Consider the following 18,609-nt stretch of genomic DNA (forward strand, 5'->3'; position numbering starts at 1 on the left):
TTGGTGGGGGGGGGGGGTTATATGGAAACTAAAGTCACCATTTAGATGCAGTGAAAGAAATCAGCATTTTGGAAAGGCCAAGAAATATTTGTTTATCATCTCTAAAAACTACAGTTTTTCTTAACTAATTATTGATCTCTCTACTCCTGTGAAGCCACAGGACAATTTGTAGCACTCTTAACATTTGTAGTATTTTAAACTCTCCACTTTTATAATCCATCTTCCATTTCAAACACTGAACAAGTATCTTTCACCCTAGAAATCTACAAAGCCAGGTCTCTCCTGGAGTAAGAGGCATCTAAAATAAAAGCACATTGGGGAACGGGTGGTTGATTTTTACTTTTCTTCTGGAAAGGATAATTCTTAAGTACTTAAGAGTCCAGAGTTGGAAACTCAACAAAAAAGTAGCACAAGCTCATGTGCAACTCCTGAGCCTGACTACAGTTTTTGTGACTGCTAACACAGAAACTACATACTCTGTTAATGCTGGTACAACTCAACCTTTACATTTTGCGGAGATTTCTAATGCTCTGACTTTTCAACTTTCTCATCTGTCCTGAAATGCCAAGAGAACAGTGACTAGTAAGTGGTGCTCCTTGGAGCCCACATTGGTCTCGCTGCATCCCAAAGTCTCCACATTCTTACCTGAGACTGGACACCAGTTCTGGCAGCTGCAGAGGCTAACTCCCAGGGAAGCCTGTTTTGGTTCCTTCAGTTTTCCTGCTTTTATCTGCTAAAATGTGACAGTCACTTGGCTCCCCCCACCGTTTTTAGGAGTTTCCAAGACAGGTAAACAAAACAATGGATTTCCAACCCCCCATAAAATGTTCCAGAAAAATTCATACAGGCTGGCGCACAAAAAGGGAGAAAAAATTAATCTGTGCCTGACAGAAGTCATATGTACTGAAGTGTCCACCCCACCCTATAACCCTAGGACACCACCCTAAACCAGTCATTTGTGACCCCCAACATTCTTCATAGCTCTGTTTTCTACCAGTCACTTTTGATGTACCCGTTACATTTAAGTAAGACTGCAGGCTGTGAGGTTGCTCTGTTGGAAGAGTAAAAGAAAAGACTTAAGCAAGGTTTCTTCAGCTGGACAACTTCTGCGGTGAACATGATCCTATGGGACCATCACCAGATCTCAGCCACACACTAGGCTGCCAATGCCCATCTGCCAGGACACCCAAATAGATGCCAAACCCCACCCAAAAGAAGTCCCAACTCCAATCACAATTCACTGGCATAGTGCTAGGTCCTTGAAAAAATACCAAGAGCCAGCACAGTAGGACAACACTGAATCCTACTAACCCAGCACTCTGGAGGGATTCACAAAGAAAGCTAAGTCTTCACATATGGAGAGGCATGCAAATCAGGAGGATGACTAACAGCAGTCTTTGCTCTTTGTCTGCTACATGTGCATCCGGCCCTGTACAGATTCAAAGTCTTAACTCCATTGCAGGCTCATTTTTTGAAAACCACCCACAGATAACACAGAAGCTAGTTCTCTAAACTCGTTTCCACCTTGAAATCCTCCTCCCCTCTCAAACAGTCCATAACACAATCCCCTCTCATACTATCATGTTTCTAACAGTTTAAAACCTGGGTGAAGTTACAGAGGGTAGCCACACCTCAGCACAAAAAACTACACTTGGCTAAACTACAGTAACAATTTGTTTCCCACTCAGGGAAGGTTTCACCTGTAGCTGCTGCTGTTTGCTGATGGCCAAAATAATCTTCTAGAAGCCTGGGAGGATGAGTCCCAAGAGAGCAGCCTCTGAGATCTCAGGCAGTTGGCACCGTCTGATTGCCAATGCTGACCGGCTCATTGCGTTAAGATAGAAGCACAGAGCACTGGGACCTCCTGTTCAGCTCATATTTCAGCCATTCAGGCTCCCAAGTGAGAACTCTTAAGGAAGCCCCAGTAATCATCAAAAGCAGCTGCCTTTTCACAAAGCCCCAACTCTCCTGTGCCTCTTTAAGAGGTGGAGACAAGACAGGAAAAACTGAAAGAAGAGAGAGAAGTGAGAGGGAAGACTCCATGGCAACATCATTTCTCACTTCCCCTAAATTACTTGGAAGCACTTCCCAGCACTTACAAAACAGCAGACTCATACTAAAGTAGCCAGGCCTCTCTCACAAATCATCCGTTAGATTAGAACATGCGAGAACATACATTTTAGGCTGAACACCTGAAGCAGTTTCTAACAGTGAGAACAGTTTCCCAAATCAGGAACAGTTTCCCAAAGAGAGACATTTAAAATCTACACTGAACAAGGCACCACCAGGAGTCATTACAGAACAATCTTGCAGACCAGAGCTTACATTTCATACCTCGAGGATGGAAGAACATGCACACAGGATGATCTAGGTCAAATTTTCTGCTGTGGATTACTGACAAGTAACAGAAACCTGGATGTAAACGTTCCCAGCTGCTGAGTACATACAGTATTAGTATGAACCCTTCAGAACATTCAGATACTTTGCTCCACAATCTCAGTGACACACATTTAAATAGAAAGACTCTTATGCCATGGAAGGGACTTAATTACATACAAACTCTCTCTCTGAATTGTTTGAACTTTACACTGAAACTTAAAATATTCTTGGATTGGCTGAAATACGGGGACAAATTTGCTGAAAAAACACTTTTCCTCCTTCTGCTTTTGCTGTTGAAATCTCCTGATCTGCCCCACAGTACACATCTACTGCTCTGCTAGATGCCAGGGATTGCTTCTGTATAACAACAGCTCCCCACACAGGATTCTGGCATCACAAGAAAGGAGTAAGTCCAAGACACAAACAGGCCAACGAGACTGAGAATTAGAGCAGACTGAGTACTAAATCTCCAGTGGAGGATTTTCTGTTGACCCTTTCCCAGGCTGCCTTAAGAGTCAGGATTGCCCACTATGCAATACGCTACTACCAAAAGCTCTGTGCCCACTAGATGATGTGTTCCTTTACCAGACTGGTGCTGGGAAGCTCTGTGTCACTTGCTGGCACAGAGCAGGGCTGTCCCAACTGGTGGCCTGGGGGCTGTGAGGGGTTAATCTACAGCCCCCAGACTCCTTCCGGCTGCTATTTCCCTTATTACTCCAGCTGCTGCACTCAGGGTCCCCAGACTCCCCCCTCCATTTTCTGGCTTTCACTTCCTGCCCCACTGCTGGGGAGCCTCTGGTGTGGCCAGCAGCCAAGAAAGAAGGGGTGCCCACTCATGATGCAGCAGTCTGATGGGGGAGAAACCTTGGGGAATGGGGGAGCTTGCAGGTGGGCATGTGAAGAGGGTCCATAGCCCCTGCTGGTGCAGTCCCAAGCTCCTAAATTGGACAGCCCCAACACAGCATTCCAGAATGATCTTTCTGCTTCTAACCATCATTGCTCATTGACCTGAAGAAACTCTGGGTACCCTGCACTTCCGAAGCCAAGCAGCTAAGGTGCCTGCATATGGTGAGCTAGAACATCAAGCTATTGTCCATACACAGTTCTAGGCGTCACTACAGACCAGCACCACCACTGAAAGGTTCACTCTTACTGTTACACACAAATGCAACATTGCATATCACATCTGAAGTAACAACAAACCCAAGATACACAGGCAGGATGGCAGCAAAGAATTCCTCCCTCTCTAGTTAAACTCTGGTCACTGTGTCACGCTGTTTATCCAAACTCACTCTTTGGCCAAGGTTTTCTCTGTGTAAATTATGCTATCAGTATATCAACACTGCCACAGTATCCAGCAGAGAATGCAACTGTCTCCAGTTAGGATGCACCATGGATGCTGTGCAGAAACACTCATCAAGAAACATTCCCTGATAGACTGGTGCTTATTGCCTCAAATCCCTCCTTCCACCCATATGATAAATATCTTACCTGTTCAGTTCACAGCTGTCTGCTTTGCCTCATCTGATTAAATGGAAGCTAATCCCACCAGTACTCACAACAAGACATACACTAATGTGTTAATCAGATCAAGCTATTAGCCACATAATGTCTCTAGGAAAATTAAAGGAAAAAAAGTCCATGCTGAACAGCCAGTGGTTCCTGGTCCTTTTGATAAATAGGGGAAATTCATGAGAACATAAGGGAAGGCAGACACAAACCAATAGAGAGTCTTTCTTATAAAGTGTTTGCAAACAAATACAAATAGGAATATTTTTTGGATTTTTCAAAATAGTCAAAATAATATAAACACATTCCTGCAGGGACATCCTCACCAACCAGCATTATTCAGGGTATGAGAGGCAGAAAGTAAAAATGACTAACTACGTGTGCAGCATCAATCATGACATGCAACTGAGATCTGTATAACTTGAACTTTAAAACTTTACCTGTAGAGTACATCTCTTCCCCACAGGACTGATTTAGTGCTTTGGTGAGGGAATCATTAGAAGAAATTAATCAAACCCTTTGAAAATTATATTAAACATTCAAGCCCTTGTTTAGTATATTGTAGGAAAACTTAATCATGCATCTTTCATGGCAGCTTTGAAGACGTACCTAAGGGAGGCATATTAAATGGAGGAAACTTCTACGGATTCTGATTACACATGTATGTGTTGCTTCAGAAAAATCAATTCAGTACCTGGATATACTGATACAACTTAAAAGAATTCACAAAGAACTAATTGCTGATATGCAATTGCTGGTTGCTTTTTTAGATTATTTCTAATTGTGAATGATTAATAGAAACTTTGCTAAATAGAATTAAAAATAAGCTCTCAGAGGAGGTACACTCTTAAAGACTACCACAAAAAATAAGTATCTTTCTGCTTATTACACAGAACACTTCATTTCAGTGGAAATACAACAACCACATATAGAAATCAAAGTTCACATTTTAGCAAATGGTGATATTTTCAGGACTGTATTTCTGACCCAGGTCAATTGATTCATACTATCCAGAGCAAAACAATACTAAGACACCAAGTGTACTCCTTAGTACATATAGAAATGACATACTGAAAAACAGTGCAAATAATGTTAAAGTAATTATTCTATACTAAACTGGGGGATTTTGGAAAGGTTTAAATAACTGTCAGTCCTGGCTGTTGTTTTAATTGTGGGCTATTGTATTTAAGATAAAGATCATCTTGTTTTTGTGCCAATATTATGTTTTTACTTTAAAGGAAGACAACTAAACATAGTCATGATAAAAAGGATTTTTACTCTTGACAGCACCCCTGTTTGGAACTGCTTTCATTAGCTTTTACAGCATAATATGGCCAGCACCTACTTTTACACAATGGGAAGGACTTGGACATTATAGTGATGGAGGCCATATGCATGCAGAAATATTAGCCTTTATTCTTTAGCTCATTGGCAGGTGGTCCAGAACTGCTGCTTCTCTGTCAGAATGGTGTATAAAAGTCACCTCAGATGCTCCAGACACCACAATAAGGTAATCTGCAGTGGGGAGAGGACTCGTTGCTTGTATATTACTTCTGCCACTGCCTTTTCTGCAGAAGCAGAAGAATCTACCTTCCATGTGGAATTAGCAGGTCAAGCACACTCTGACCTAGGTTATCTCATTTGTACACATAGAATTCAGGAAATGTGGAATCAGGAAGTCACAGTCACAGGTTCAGGCTAATATTATTCAAAAGCGTGTGCAGCTGCTGCTGCTTTCCACGCAGCCACGTTACAGCCTTTCAGACCCATCTACCCCACATAACTGCACTCTCTTTCTGCCAGTCCACAATCATAAACATGGAGATATTCCCCTTCTCTGCTATCCCAAATTTGCTTCCCATGATTTCAAAAATGCATAGAACAAATAATGCAGACAAGTCAGCAAAAACAGGCGTTTCCAGGGAAAGAAACAGTACAGGTATATTTTTGGTTGAATGCACCTTTGAAACACCCCTGGGGAAGCTTGAAAATAGTTTCCCTTCCTCTCCCACCCCCCATATTTTTTCCCTCCTAACTGGCAGGGTTTCTTCCAAAAGACACATTCAGTGGAGCCTAAACCAATATAGTATATACAAGAAGGGGGGCAGAGGAACCTGCCAGCATGGCACATTGGTATTTGCCTGTCCCACTTGGAGGCTTATCTGTCTGAAATTCTTCATGCAATTCCCCACTGAACAAACAAATCCTTAAGTGCTTGGTTCCACTAAGGCTAAACCTGTACTAGCAGCTCAGAACCGAGCAGCAAACCAGTGAAAACAAGCCTGTGCATTAGTCCAAAAGAAGAAAACTAATGTGTGAAGAAAACCAAAGGAAACAGCCCTGTTTCACATTTCCATTGTGTTTCTCAACAGTAAAAAGAAGTTGCTTTCTTATCATTATGACGGTGGAAAATGCCTTGACAGTGTCTTTTTAAACAGTGAATACTCAGCAGAACTGTACATGTCCCCTTTGCATCAAGCCATAAAGTCTTTCCTGATCCTGTTCAAAATGAACTGCATTAGGTTGGGAAAGGAAGGCAGAGCGAACAGATAAATTCCTCAGAAACTGTTACAACTCAAGCTGTTCACATCTGGACTCTGCCATCAAATCCGATTTAGGTCGCAAGTGAAAATGAATTTAGAGATTCCAGTCTAGACCCTAGTAAACATATGGCCAAAGCTCCCCCCAGACTGACAGTGCTCAGGAAGGGTAAAGGAACATTCTCTGCACTGGCCTACCCTGTAAGCCCCCGACTTTCAGAAATGTCATACTCATTCACTCACAGAAAGGGGCTGGGGGAAAAGTAACATGCAGTCACCTCACTGTGTGTTTAGTAGCAAAACAAACCAAAATAATTACTGTCTTTTTCAGTGTAAAAGATGCACCCTCCCAAAAAAGGACAACATTGATGAAAAATTCCACATCTGGTGTGATTGTGGGATGAGGGGGATCTCTCACATATGCCTTCAAGGCAACTGATGGAGAGGACTGAGAGGGCAGCAGGGTGGTGAAGAGCATGAGGACAGAGTTAGTGAGAAAGTCCTCCTCACAGAGTTGACACTCCTCAGACCACAAGGCAGGGAGAAGTAGGGTTTCTCACAGCTGGACCACTAGGGATGGCAAGGCCCTGGAGGCTGGCCCAGGACACACACGGGGACAGATGGCAGAATGGAAAGTGGGCAACTACAACCTTCTTCCCCAAATTTTTCCCCAGCAGCCCCTCAAGGCAACACAGTAGGCTCCTGGCCCCATCAGGGCTACATGTAAAAATGGCTACTGTCATGTATGCCTCTGCTTGCTGGGTTCTCACCTGGACCTGCCAATTCTCACTGGCATCCCCAGACTTTATAGGACCCCTGGGGATTGACCACCAGGACAACATTATGGTGTTGCCTTCAATCTACCATATTCAAATTCAATAATTTTTCATCCCACAACTTTCACATATAAAAACCCTTCACTTTTAGACCTCTTTTTTGGCAGGGAAAATGCATTTTACAAACAGGAAAATACAGTATTTTAAACTGTCTATCATGGAACTGTAGAAGATATGACAGCTATAAAGGGTTGTGTAATTTCTCTCAATGTATGGCTCCAATTAAGTCATTTTGATTACTATGGCATGACCATGAAGCTAGTTTGCATTCTTCTTCACAGAGTGACAACACTGAAGACCTAGAATTGCTGGCATCTGGAAGAAAGGAATGAGCTTTACTTGAGGCTATAGATAATCTAGACTCATTAGGGATTCAGGCATTGCCCTGCAGGAAACAGTTCACACGCACTTGGGTAAGAATTGCATCTATGCGAATTCTGCACTGCAAACATGTCTGCGTGGGACTGACGATCCTAGAATCTCAAACCTTCCCACATATATTCACTCAGTCTGAACTCCCCTGTGAGGAAAATGATAATTAGGCACATTTTACAGGGGGAAAAATAAAGGCAGAGAAAAATTAAGTGACGTAGTCAAAGTCATATTATGAGTCAACAGCAAAAGGGAGATTTAGAACTAGCAACTCCTGACTCCACCTCCTCCACCTAGGGGCTGAAGCAAGCTTCTACGCATGCTCTAGCCAGAGCTGTTACTGGCCTAGAGCAGCAGTCAGCAATGTTTTCTGGCAGTGGGCCAAAATTACCCAGCTTGGGTCTGAGGTAAGCCAGCACTAGGATCTAGCTGCTGCTTCTGCTTTTCCCCAGTGCTCAGACGCAGCCTGCTGCCAAACACCACCACTGAAGCCCCCCAGCTCTGTGGGTTGCCAGCCCTTGCACTAGAGTAATACACTCAGTGCTAACTCTTTTTAAGTGCTCATATCTGTTATGCAGAATGGTGTTACTATCACTTACAGACCACCTGCTTTAATTATAAATAGTCTAAAGTCTGTTTTGAGTATCTAGACTTCATGCCAATATAGGATTGTCAGCATATTTTTAAGTAAATTAAAAATTTTAAGAGAAGCTACCAATTCAGTTGGAATGAAAGATTACTGGAAGGCTGAGATATGAACAGATTTCTTTTACTAAGCACAAGGACTGAAGTTTCTCCAAAATCTCTGCCAACCGGTGCATTATACTTTGCCTGCCAGTCTGCTCTTTGTTGTAGCTGTAAGATACAAGCTGAAGTAGACAAACTGACAAACTGTCCAAGCTGCTTCTGTTACAGGAAGCACTAGGACAGTTGGAGCTGTATTAAGAGGCAAGAGACATCTGCAGTTCCTAACATGCCATTACATTGGCTGCAAAAGCAGAAGTAGAAGATAAGAAAAGCAGCTTTATGCCATCTATCTGCCAGAAAAGCCACTGACAGTAGAGCAACAGATTTTTCCCTTTGTTGAATGGAAAGCAGAAAGGAGCAAAACATAGTGTGCAGTACAAACTCGCTGAAAGTATCCTACCTCCCATTCTCTTGCGAGTTTGGCTGGCACCTCTAAACCCATTTTCTCCAGCTGCTCCACCTTATAATTCTCATATTTTCTGTATCCGGCATATCCCCCACCTGTAGCCACCAGGAAATGGAAGGGGCGCAAACGGAAAATATGCCCAGCTGCAGCAGTATGAAGTTTTCTCTTGTCTAGAACAAAGAGAGAAAGACCTTTAGGAAGTAGAACAGATACAGAGTAAAGACAATGCTAAAAGGTTTGAGGGCACTGGGGAAGTCAGATTAGACACAAAGAATGTTCTGAGGTGTCAAGTCACTAAGTATGCCTAAAAGCCACACCACCATCATCACACAGAAAGCATACAAACCTCTGATGTACGTGCATCAGGTGAACATGTGGCTAGTTTGTACCACCAACAGGCACTACCCAAAAGGATGGCTTGAGGTTATGAGGCATCACACAAACCCATATTAGAAGCAGAATCTCTTGAAGTTATAAGGATCTTGTTTACACCTAGATTGTTTATTCGATGCCCTTGCTGAGGTCATCTGACCCCAGCTTACTTTCCTGCCCTTTGGGCAGGGGGCTGAACCCCATGATTTGCAAGGTCCCTTTCAGCCCTAACGTCTATGAAATCTATGAAGAAAATGATGCACTACTGATGCATAGGAAAGGTGCTGATAATTTTTCCTGAACAAGTCCAGAATTTTACTTTAAACAGTAGAATCACAAAATATGAAAGTTAGCCAACAGCTGATCCAGGTAAGATCCTGACTGCCAACACCACTAATAAGTCAGAACTTCCCCCTGAATTTTAAGGGCACATTGGAGTGGTAAATGCCATCTGATCTAGTTTAAAAAAAGCAACAGGGTTAGCTGAAAATTGCACCTGAACTCTTGACAGAAATGTCAGGGTGAAGGATTTGTCTGCACTACAAGGAGAAATACTCAACCTACAACTGTATTTGAACACAGTTATTCCTAACGTGCTTTCACAGGGCATTAAGTGATGGTATACAACTGAGCTATACCCCTCTCCTCAGAAAGGGTCTGGTCTCAAACACTGTTTTGTTAGCCCAGTTTTAACCAGCTGAAAGTTTGATCAGCTACAGTTGTTGGCACATTGGGTTTGTTTTTCAACTATGCTTTTATTTTAGATCTCATTAAATACTTTTTCTAGCATCCTGCCCATATTCCTCCCTCCAGTTATTTTGCTCTCCCTTGAAATCTGCATTACCTCCAAAACTCTGGCCCCACCCACACACATGCCGCTTGGCTTTTTTACTTGATTGATATCCAGTGTCTGTCTTCTCTTTTCTGTTCATTTCTGAACTCCCTCTCTAATTTACCTACTTCTGCTTCTCAAATGACTATTTCTTCCAGCTTCTGTGTTTGGGCACCCTATTTTTGGGTGGGGAGGGGTTGGGGAGTGGGGGCAGGAGAATTCCATCTACCTGCTTTTCTATACTTGCTTTGCCATCCTTAAATGGTCTGTCTCTATTCTTCCTTACCAGCTGTGCTCAACATCTGATATATGTTTGGGTAATAGGATGGGGGATTAACAGAGCCTGCCTTGAAGAAATCAGCACTATTGATCTCAGAAATCAAAAACTCCAAAATAGCCCCTCAGCGTGTGGGTCCCAACACCCATAGCTTTCATTATAGCCAGATGATAACAGGGGATTCTGAGCAGTGAGACTGAGCAGGAGTGAGAAGACATTTTTTTTTTTATCCAGGAAAAGCAGCTTGTTTCTGTTGTAACATGACTCACAGGACAAACTGTAAATTGTTGCTTTCTCCACTTTATTCATCATATATAAAGTCTGATATCCTTGTATTAAATATATCACTTCACAGCTTAAAACTCAACATTATCCTTCATGTTTCATGGTGATAATTCATACCATTTTAGTATCCAAGTCATTATCCAAGATTAAGCTGTTACACAGACTTCTCTAACTCCACCCACACAAATTTCTTCACATCACTGTCAACATTTGTAGCTACAGCTACAGGACAGACTTGTTAGCCTTGGTTCTTGGGCCACAAAGATTCACAAGAGTAATTTAACTTCAAAAAACTGTTGCAGGTATAACCAATGATTAAACTGATATACAAAAGGTCATCTTATTCATTAATAACCTTGCCTCTTGCCAATCTTCCTATAAAAGGGTGACCACAGAATTTTTTCTGGTTCTAAGGTAAACATTGAAAGGATGGCAGTTCTGAGTCTTGGAATTCAGACATTCTTAATAACAGTCCTTGAAAAATTACTTATAATTCACTTAACACCAGTGTTTGTCATTTAAAAGACAGTGTGATCTAGGACACTGGCTTGGAAGCCCGTAAGTTCCTGCATAATAAGAACACTTCAGCCACTAACTTGATGTTGAATTAGCAAATCAATTCCCTTGTGTTTCAGCCAATCCACTTACAAATAAAGGTGAGAACATCTGAAACATAAGATTTCTGTGGCTTTGTGGTTACAGAACTCCATTCAACTACACAGAATTTTAGCTGGATTTAAAGGCAGTCCCTCAAGGGCAGAAGGGGAGCTTAGGTGAACCCAGCCTCCATTTAAGAGTCCAGGGTTGGACAGGCTGGTAGAAGGACTATACAGTAAAAGGTCTGATCTATCCAGCCCATTAAAGCCAGTCATATTGCATCAGGAATCAGTTTGGCAGTCTGGTATAGGTAGCCTGGACAGTTTGATTCCCACATCTTTTCAGAAACTGACTCAACCTTGGGGAAATCCATCTGGCAGGTCGAGCTGGGGGCGAGCTAGGATTTGGGTATTTCCATAAGCTAAGGATGCAACCATTAGATGACCTCTTCTCTGTGGGATCTCTTTCCTCAACCACGTCTTGGTAGCATAGTCTCTAGCTATGGAATGATATCATCTGGCTAATCACCTTAGGGGATATTCTCATTTTTTCCCCTTTGGTGGGCTGGAGGAATATTGCTGGTCTAGCGTCAGGTGAATAATGTCACAATTATAGTCTACCTCAAAATTGAACTGTTTTACAAAAATGCCCATGCGGAAAACTTGCTTCACCAACATACTTAGGTGTGGATAAGACTCGATAAGACAAGACCCTATGCCAGAGATGGGTGCAAAGGATCTGGAGTTGCCTGTAATAATGTATCAGTAGACTCACTTACTGCAGTGTATGCATAGACTGAGATCATTCCATAGCATGAATATCAATACATGCACCCAAAAAGGTCCAGTGGGGGAGAGGAGGGGAGGGAAGGTGTGACTTCTGAAACATAGGTTGCAGCAAATACTCAAGCACCATTCACTTCCATGTCCTAGCTCATCCCTACTGGACCTGCCAGACACTTTTCTCCAGGGTTGAGTCAGTCACTCTGATGTACGGTAGAAATCAAAGTATCCGTGGTGAGTTAAAGAGAGGTAGTATCTCCCTCAAATGACACACAGCTGTCTCTGTAACTTTGGCTGACATGTTGTCTTGGTGGTGGCTGATGTTGTGGGGGGTCCATGTAAACTGTAGTTACGTAACCTCAGCTAACACTTCCAGCCAGCGGCAGACAAGGGGCCTACTCAGTTGCACATCATGAGTGAAACAACGGATATCCTTCCCTTGTTCTTTTTCTCAGTATCTAAATAAAGGGAAAGAGTTTTCAAACTGTAAAGCCAATAGATGTATGGGACTTGGTCCTAGAGCCTGAGACAAGTATAATCCCTAGAGATGAGACTGACAGTAAATGGCTATCTGGTGCGGTGGTTCATAGGCTAGTTGCACCAAGAGACTGCAGAGATCTGAGAAAGAAGTTAAGGCATCAGCCACTGCACCCAGGTCTACCAGATGAGCCATTTGTAGTGGAGTGTGCAAGGGAGTGTTTTTTTTAATTAAGTTAAACTTTCTGGTAATAGAGCACTGTGTGAGCTATACTAATGGCAGCAATATGATGGTATCAAGCCAGCTCTGAATATATGCAATAAACAAGTTTAAGCATCTAGTCAGGCTCAAAGGAAAAGCTTGCAATGAAGAAAGGGAAATTGAGTCACCCTAGTCAAGTTGGGCACTTACACATGTGCAGGTATCTTGCTGGGATCCTATGACACCAGCTGACTTCCTCCCCTCAGGCAGGGGGCTGGATTCAATGATCTTTCAAGGTCCCTTCCAGCCCTAATGTCTATGAAATCTTACTCCTAAGTGATAGGTAGTTCTCTGCATTTGATTCAAAGGAAAATTGAGGCACATACAAAGGATGAATCGATGTTAGCAAGATTTCCAGACACACTTTCTCCAGTTCCTTTATGTCATACGAATGTCCTACTCCCCAACAATTCTCACCCATGTATGACCACCTGTTAGTTCAGCTGTGAAGTACTGAATTTGGAGATAAGCTGGAGTCCTGAAACCGAAACACAGGTGGGGAAGAGATCCTCACTTACCATTGAAAAGGGTTCTGAAAGTAGGCTGTTTCCAGAAGACTGGAGTGTTTCTCAAGAGAAGATTCTCATGCCTGGGAAAACTCCAATCTATTGGCATACTGTAAATGAAACACAAGAAATAGGTGTCTAAACATGGACAAACTCCATCAGTAATTTTAGATCACTAAACTAACATGTTTTAGCAACTTCAGATTGCAAAAATGGCACATCAGTAAATAATTTCCTCAGGTTATCAAGGAAGTCCTACTGAACCTATCCTTTCCTAGATAATCTTTACATTCTTCTCCGCCCCTGGGAGATTCAGTACCAAAATCTCCCACAAGATTGGGTGTATTAATAATCATTCTATCTGGTTTTTTCCCGCCTTTTCAAAACACTGAGTCATATTCCATTTAGGCTAACTCTAACAGGGATTCTCCTCTGAAGGGAACTACTGGATGTGTGTGTGAATTTATTCAGATCTCTAGTGTAGGGGTGGCCAACCTGGGGCAGCTTTCATGTGTAGCACATGGCAGATCAGGGAAGGGACAACATGGTAGCAGATAGGGCAACAAGCAGAAAGCTGAGCAGCAGACTGGCAGGGGAAGGGGCTCAGAGTAGTGTTTGAGAAGGGTGCAGGCCTACTTTGTGGTATATGCTTATTGATACAATTTCTTAACGGCTTTTATCATTTCTGTATTTTGTGCTCCTCTATTTTCAGCAAGTTTGTGACTGTAGAAACAACTCACTTTGAAAGCACAGCCAGTAGGAATGGGCCACTCTGTGGGAAATCTACTCCTGTTCTGCCTGAACAATACAGCCTGTTATAGTTGGATGGCTTTTCTACCTGTGACAGCATTTTCTGTTTTACGCACTACCTAGGTCCAGACTTTTCATAATCAAGTTGTGGTATGATTGTTCAAGGTATTCACATATAAACAACTGCAGTGACAAGTGTGGGAAATAGTGATCCCGGACTGGTGAACACAGACTATAATTGTAAACACAGTAAAACTATACATGTATTGGCATTAGCAGATTCAACAGAAAGTAACTTAAGACTCACACATATGGATTCAACACACTCACATCTCACAGGTTGCACCTTTCTATAAAGTGAGTGTAGCGAGGTGAGACAGTGTCCTGCTTACCCTGGAGCCCATTTCTCCCCTGGCAGGATACAAAACAACTGCCTCTGATGTCAGCGAGAGTTACTTGTATCCTGCCAGAGGAACCTGGCATGCTGGAGACAGAGCTTTCTACAAACAGAAAGGAGATGTAGCACGAAGTCCAAAAGCAGCTTCTACAAACCCACTCACTTTGCCACATGCATCTACTCAGACCTGAAGGAAAAGCTTACAATGGAGAAAGGAGAGTTCAGTCACTCTGGTCAAGTCACACAGCTTCTTGCAAGTCAGGTGGTAGATTCTGCAATGTAGTAGTTTGTGTCTCCCTCTCCCCCCATATAATTCCTCTCAAACAGGCTGTGAAACAGATATCAGATGGGAGCTTCTTTCAGTCACCTAACATGAGGCAGAATCAACCTCAAAAGCTCCCTAAACCAGGGTGGGTCACATGAGACATCTCCTTCCTTATTTACAATCTCTCCAACTGTCAAGAGCTGTGATTCTGTATCTCTTCCTTTACCACCCTGCACTTTCTTGAACTGTGACACCAAAGGGCTTTACCACTCTGGAAACACACGAAGCAAACCTCGTAATGAGGCAACTCAGGGAGGAGCTTCCAACATGACTTTAACATCTAAAAATTTATACTTTTTGCATCTGAAAAGGAGACAACCGAGCGAGAAAACCAAGAGAAACATAGCCATTCCAAACCTATAAATCTACCAGGGACTTAAAAGAGGCTGCTTGGATGTCTTTACACTTCAGAGACAGCTGATCCCCACTCACACTGCATGTCTTTTCTCTACCCAGGGGATAAAACCACACAGCTGGGAACGGGGAGCTGTCAGCTCCCTGCATGTGGAGGTGGTCGACCTGTCAGGGAGCTCAGGAAGTGCTTGCAAGACACGTCCTCCCCAAGGGGCCTGAGGAGACGCCCGCGTTGCTGGACAGCTCTACACCCCGAGCTCTCTCACCGCATCCTTCTGCCTTTCACCCCAGAACCACGAGCCCATTGCATTTGGATGCTCATGGCTGGTGCTGGCGCATTAGGTCTCCAAGGTGCTACCTTGCCAACTGGTACCTGCCCCGGCCCTCAGTGCCACCCTTTGGGAAGCACCTCCCGAGCAGGGTCCCCGGCAGGCCGAGCCCACCAGGCGCGCGGGTCTGAGGCGCCGCGTTCCCGGCGGGCCCGAGCGAGCAGGGGGTTCCGAGGGCCCCGGGGCGGCAGTGCCACGCGGCCGGCGCGGGCTGGGGCACGACGACAGCCCGCCGCAGGGGACAGGTCCCCGGGGACCCGCTGCTCGGGGCGGGCCAAGGGCGCAGGGCCGCTCTCGCCAGGCTGACCCCGGGAAGGACGAGGCGGCAAGGAGCGAGGCGCCCTGCCTCGACCCAGCCGGCACTAGCGCCTGGCAACGAGGGAGGGCGACGACCGGAGCGACCCCCGGAGCCCGGCAGGGGGCTCAGCCCAGCCCCGCGTCCCAGTACCTGCTCCACCGCAGCGCGGCCCCGCACACCCGCCTCATGGGCGCCGCCATCTTGCCACCTCCGCCCCGGCAGTGCGGGGGGGCGGGGACAAAGTGGGGCGGGGGCTGCTGTTGCTGCAAGACAACGCGTACCGTGCTGTGGTGTCGCGTCAACCGCGCTAGGGTCCCCCGCGCACTAGTCTGATGGATGGAGCTGGTCCGTGAGGTGCATCTTTGCCTGCCCTGCCCGGGGGCTGACATGCCCGCAGGATGACACCTCTCGCTAGACACGATACCCCCGTGCCTCTCTCGGTTGTGTTTCCTTCTCTTGTCCCCGGCTCCGTCCTTCTCTGCAGGCGGCTTCTCTTCTGCAGCCACCCCAGCCTCTGCGGGCAAGGGCAGCTCGACAGGGGTACCGGCAGCCCGTGCCCCTCAGGTGCTGCCACCCAGGGGCCCAGCCCCACAGGCCCCTGCGACATGTTAGCTATGTGATGATGCAGCTCACTAGTGAATCCCGCAATCAATTCAGGCCAAGCAAAGTAGCTGCCATACTATAAAAATGACTGTCCAGCAAAGCAGCTTGTACTTAAAAACATGTCACAGCTCTACAGCTGGTTTCTCTCCAGATTTAATTTGAATGTGTAGTGTGGCCCTCGGGGGGAGCGAGTCTCTCTGAGCTGGAAAGGGGAATGACCAAGCTCCTCGCTGTCTGCATGGGCCCAGGAAGCCTGAGCTGCCTGTGCTGGAAGCCTGCTTATGGGAACTGAGGCACCAACAAGCAATATGCTTTCATGCTGCCTGAAGTGAAAGAGTCAGGAGAGATGATTTAGCCCCCAACAGGGGCCTACACACAGTGGCACAGAAAAAGCTCTAATGCTTTCCATCTGTGCCTAAGAATAGGGCCCCTGGCCCCTCCTTTGCCCTCCCCCCACTGCACACATGCTCATACCATCCTCCTTCAATCTATGCTGCTGTCTTTTTTTCCCCCTGTTTTTTTGTACTGGTGCCTAAATCCATTTGTTTTCTTCCAGCAGCTTCAGTCATTGCTTTGGAATCCCAGCTACGAAACAAGGCTTCAGAGGAGAGAGAGGGATCTTTGCAGTGCTGCTGCAATCATGAAGACAGGCACTGCACTAGTCTTGGCTACCTTCACCTTGCTCTCTTCAGGTAAGACTGGTGCAGGGGCAAGGGAGAAGGAAGACCCTCAGCTTCTGGAGCGATTATGGGTACACTAATTTTAGTGGTCATAGTGCTGGTTCTATTTGTTTTGGCACTAAATGGTTGTAGTTAGGTCTGTGACTGCTCTGACTGCTTTGATCCTTGTTTGAGGGTGCTCTGTCCCTTTGATCACTGGCAGATGCTGAATTCCATAGTGACTTTTGAAGCTGCTTCATGCATCTGTTCCTTGGCTCTTCACTGTTGATTCCTTTGAGTAGTTGGAGGGAGCTATTTGTCCTCTTCTGCTAAAAAAGTGAACCTGTTCAGCTTGTGCCCCAACACCAGAACTACAAAGGGGGGGTGTGTCTTGAATCCAACTGCTCTATGATCAAAGCAAGTAGAGCAACATCTGATCAAATTGCCAGCGTGAGTAATTAGTCTTTAACATTCCAAAATAAAGTGTTAGTGATCTTGTGCAGTCCACTCCCCTTTTCCTACTAAGAGAACATTAAAGTTACGCAGTTGGGTACTTAAAAGTCTGGAGGCTACAATGCTGACGTTGCACATGCAAGTTTCCTATTCTCTTTGGCCTACTTTGGTGTTTACTATATATACATGGTACTTAACATGTATATGATCCTCTCAGTTGCATGATTACCCACTGTTTTGCTTATAATGTAATTTTTTTCTTGACCTTCAAACACAGAACATCTTTTTTCACCATGTGTGACTATATCCCAGATGAAAGTCTTTTATGTGAAGCATACACAAAAAGCTGTACTTAAAAACATGGCAGACTAATTATAGAACCTAAAACAAGAGTGAAAAATTGCTAGCATCTACAGGCCATCTTAGATGCCAACCTGAAAGTATATACCTAATTTTATGCATAGAAAGTATTGCTTTGACTTGAGCAGGATTCCTCACCTACATAAAAAGTTAAGCCTGCATCAGTCCAAACATTTGCTGGATTGAGGTCTAAAGTTGTAACTAGTTTTGGAGCGAATTGCCTCATCTACATAAGGAAGACTATGTTGGTAGATAGAGCTGGAGGCTGACTGATTATATACTTTCCAGAAGAATCATTCCCATTAAAAACCCTGCTGCAAGAGACAGACCATTATCACAATCAATTTAGAATAATTGTACAAGAATTAAAAAAAATGACAGTGAGCTGTGCCTATGTATCTGAGTTTGTAAAAATAGTGTGATTTATTGTGTTACCTGACACTGCATACATAAGGAAATAATCAGAGGTTAGAACATGCCAGCATCTTTCCATATGTGCCTCGTGGCAAGCAAGAGAATTTCAGAATGCTTCTAAACTGTAATAAATATTTTAGAGCTGCCCTTCTGATCAAGAAAGTTTTAGATTTGGAGGTTTAGGGAGGGCCTCTCATAATTTAAAAGGAAAAAAAAAAAAACAGAAATGGAGAAATTGGTGAGAAATGGTGTTCCATTCAAATATAGAGTTTACTTCTACTACACTCCTCACTTCTTTTTTCTAATTAAACAAAGAAAAACTGGTCAAAACAGTCCTGTTCCCTACTGGGTTTCAGGTTTGGTTCTCATTCTTACCTTCTGGTCCTGCAGGAAAGAAGTTTCGATGGTGTACGCTGTCTGATCTAGAACAAAGGAAGTGCGCTGAGCTGTCTAAGGCTCTCTTGGCTGTCCTGCCTCTTGCTACAATC

General features: G+C 44.3%; 2 protein-coding genes across 4 annotated transcripts in view; one reads left to right on the plus strand and one right to left on the minus strand.

Annotated features, from left to right (window-relative positions):
* PISD (phosphatidylserine decarboxylase) overlaps positions 1 to 15,854 on the minus strand; it is a 33,478-nt gene extending 17,624 nt beyond the window's left edge. The window contains exons 1-3 of one of the 3 annotated variants that reach the window (XM_019506833.1): positions 15,783 to 15,854; positions 13,192 to 13,289; positions 8,784 to 8,959 (exon numbers count right to left, since the gene is read on the minus strand). In XM_019506833.1, the coding sequence (XP_019362378.1) occupies positions 8,784 to 8,959; positions 13,192 to 13,289; positions 15,783 to 15,832 (324 nt within the window). In that variant the 5' untranslated portion in view covers positions 15,833 to 15,854. Of the gene's footprint in view, positions 1 to 1,700; positions 1,832 to 8,783; positions 8,960 to 13,191; positions 13,290 to 15,782 lie in introns of those variants that run through there. The other 2 variants (XM_019506835.1, XM_019506834.1) reach the window with 2 other exon arrangements.
* A 76-nt stretch (positions 15,855 to 15,930) lies between these two features.
* Positions 15,931 to 18,609, plus strand: part of LOC109290369 (melanotransferrin-like) — a 36,814-nt gene continuing 34,135 nt past the window's right edge. The window contains exons 1-2 of the mRNA XM_019506836.1: positions 15,931 to 16,927; positions 18,512 to 18,583. Of these exons, the coding sequence (XP_019362381.1) occupies positions 16,726 to 16,927; positions 18,512 to 18,583 (274 nt within the window). The 5' untranslated portion in view covers positions 15,931 to 16,725. The remainder of the gene's footprint in view (positions 16,928 to 18,511; positions 18,584 to 18,609) is intronic.

The sequence above is a fragment of the Gavialis gangeticus genome, unplaced genomic scaffold (assembly GCF_001723915.1).
Source record: "Gavialis gangeticus isolate Ggan-Ray unplaced genomic scaffold, GavGan_comp1, whole genome shotgun sequence".
NCBI classification, from domain to species: Eukaryota; Metazoa; Chordata; order Crocodylia; family Gavialidae; genus Gavialis; species Gavialis gangeticus.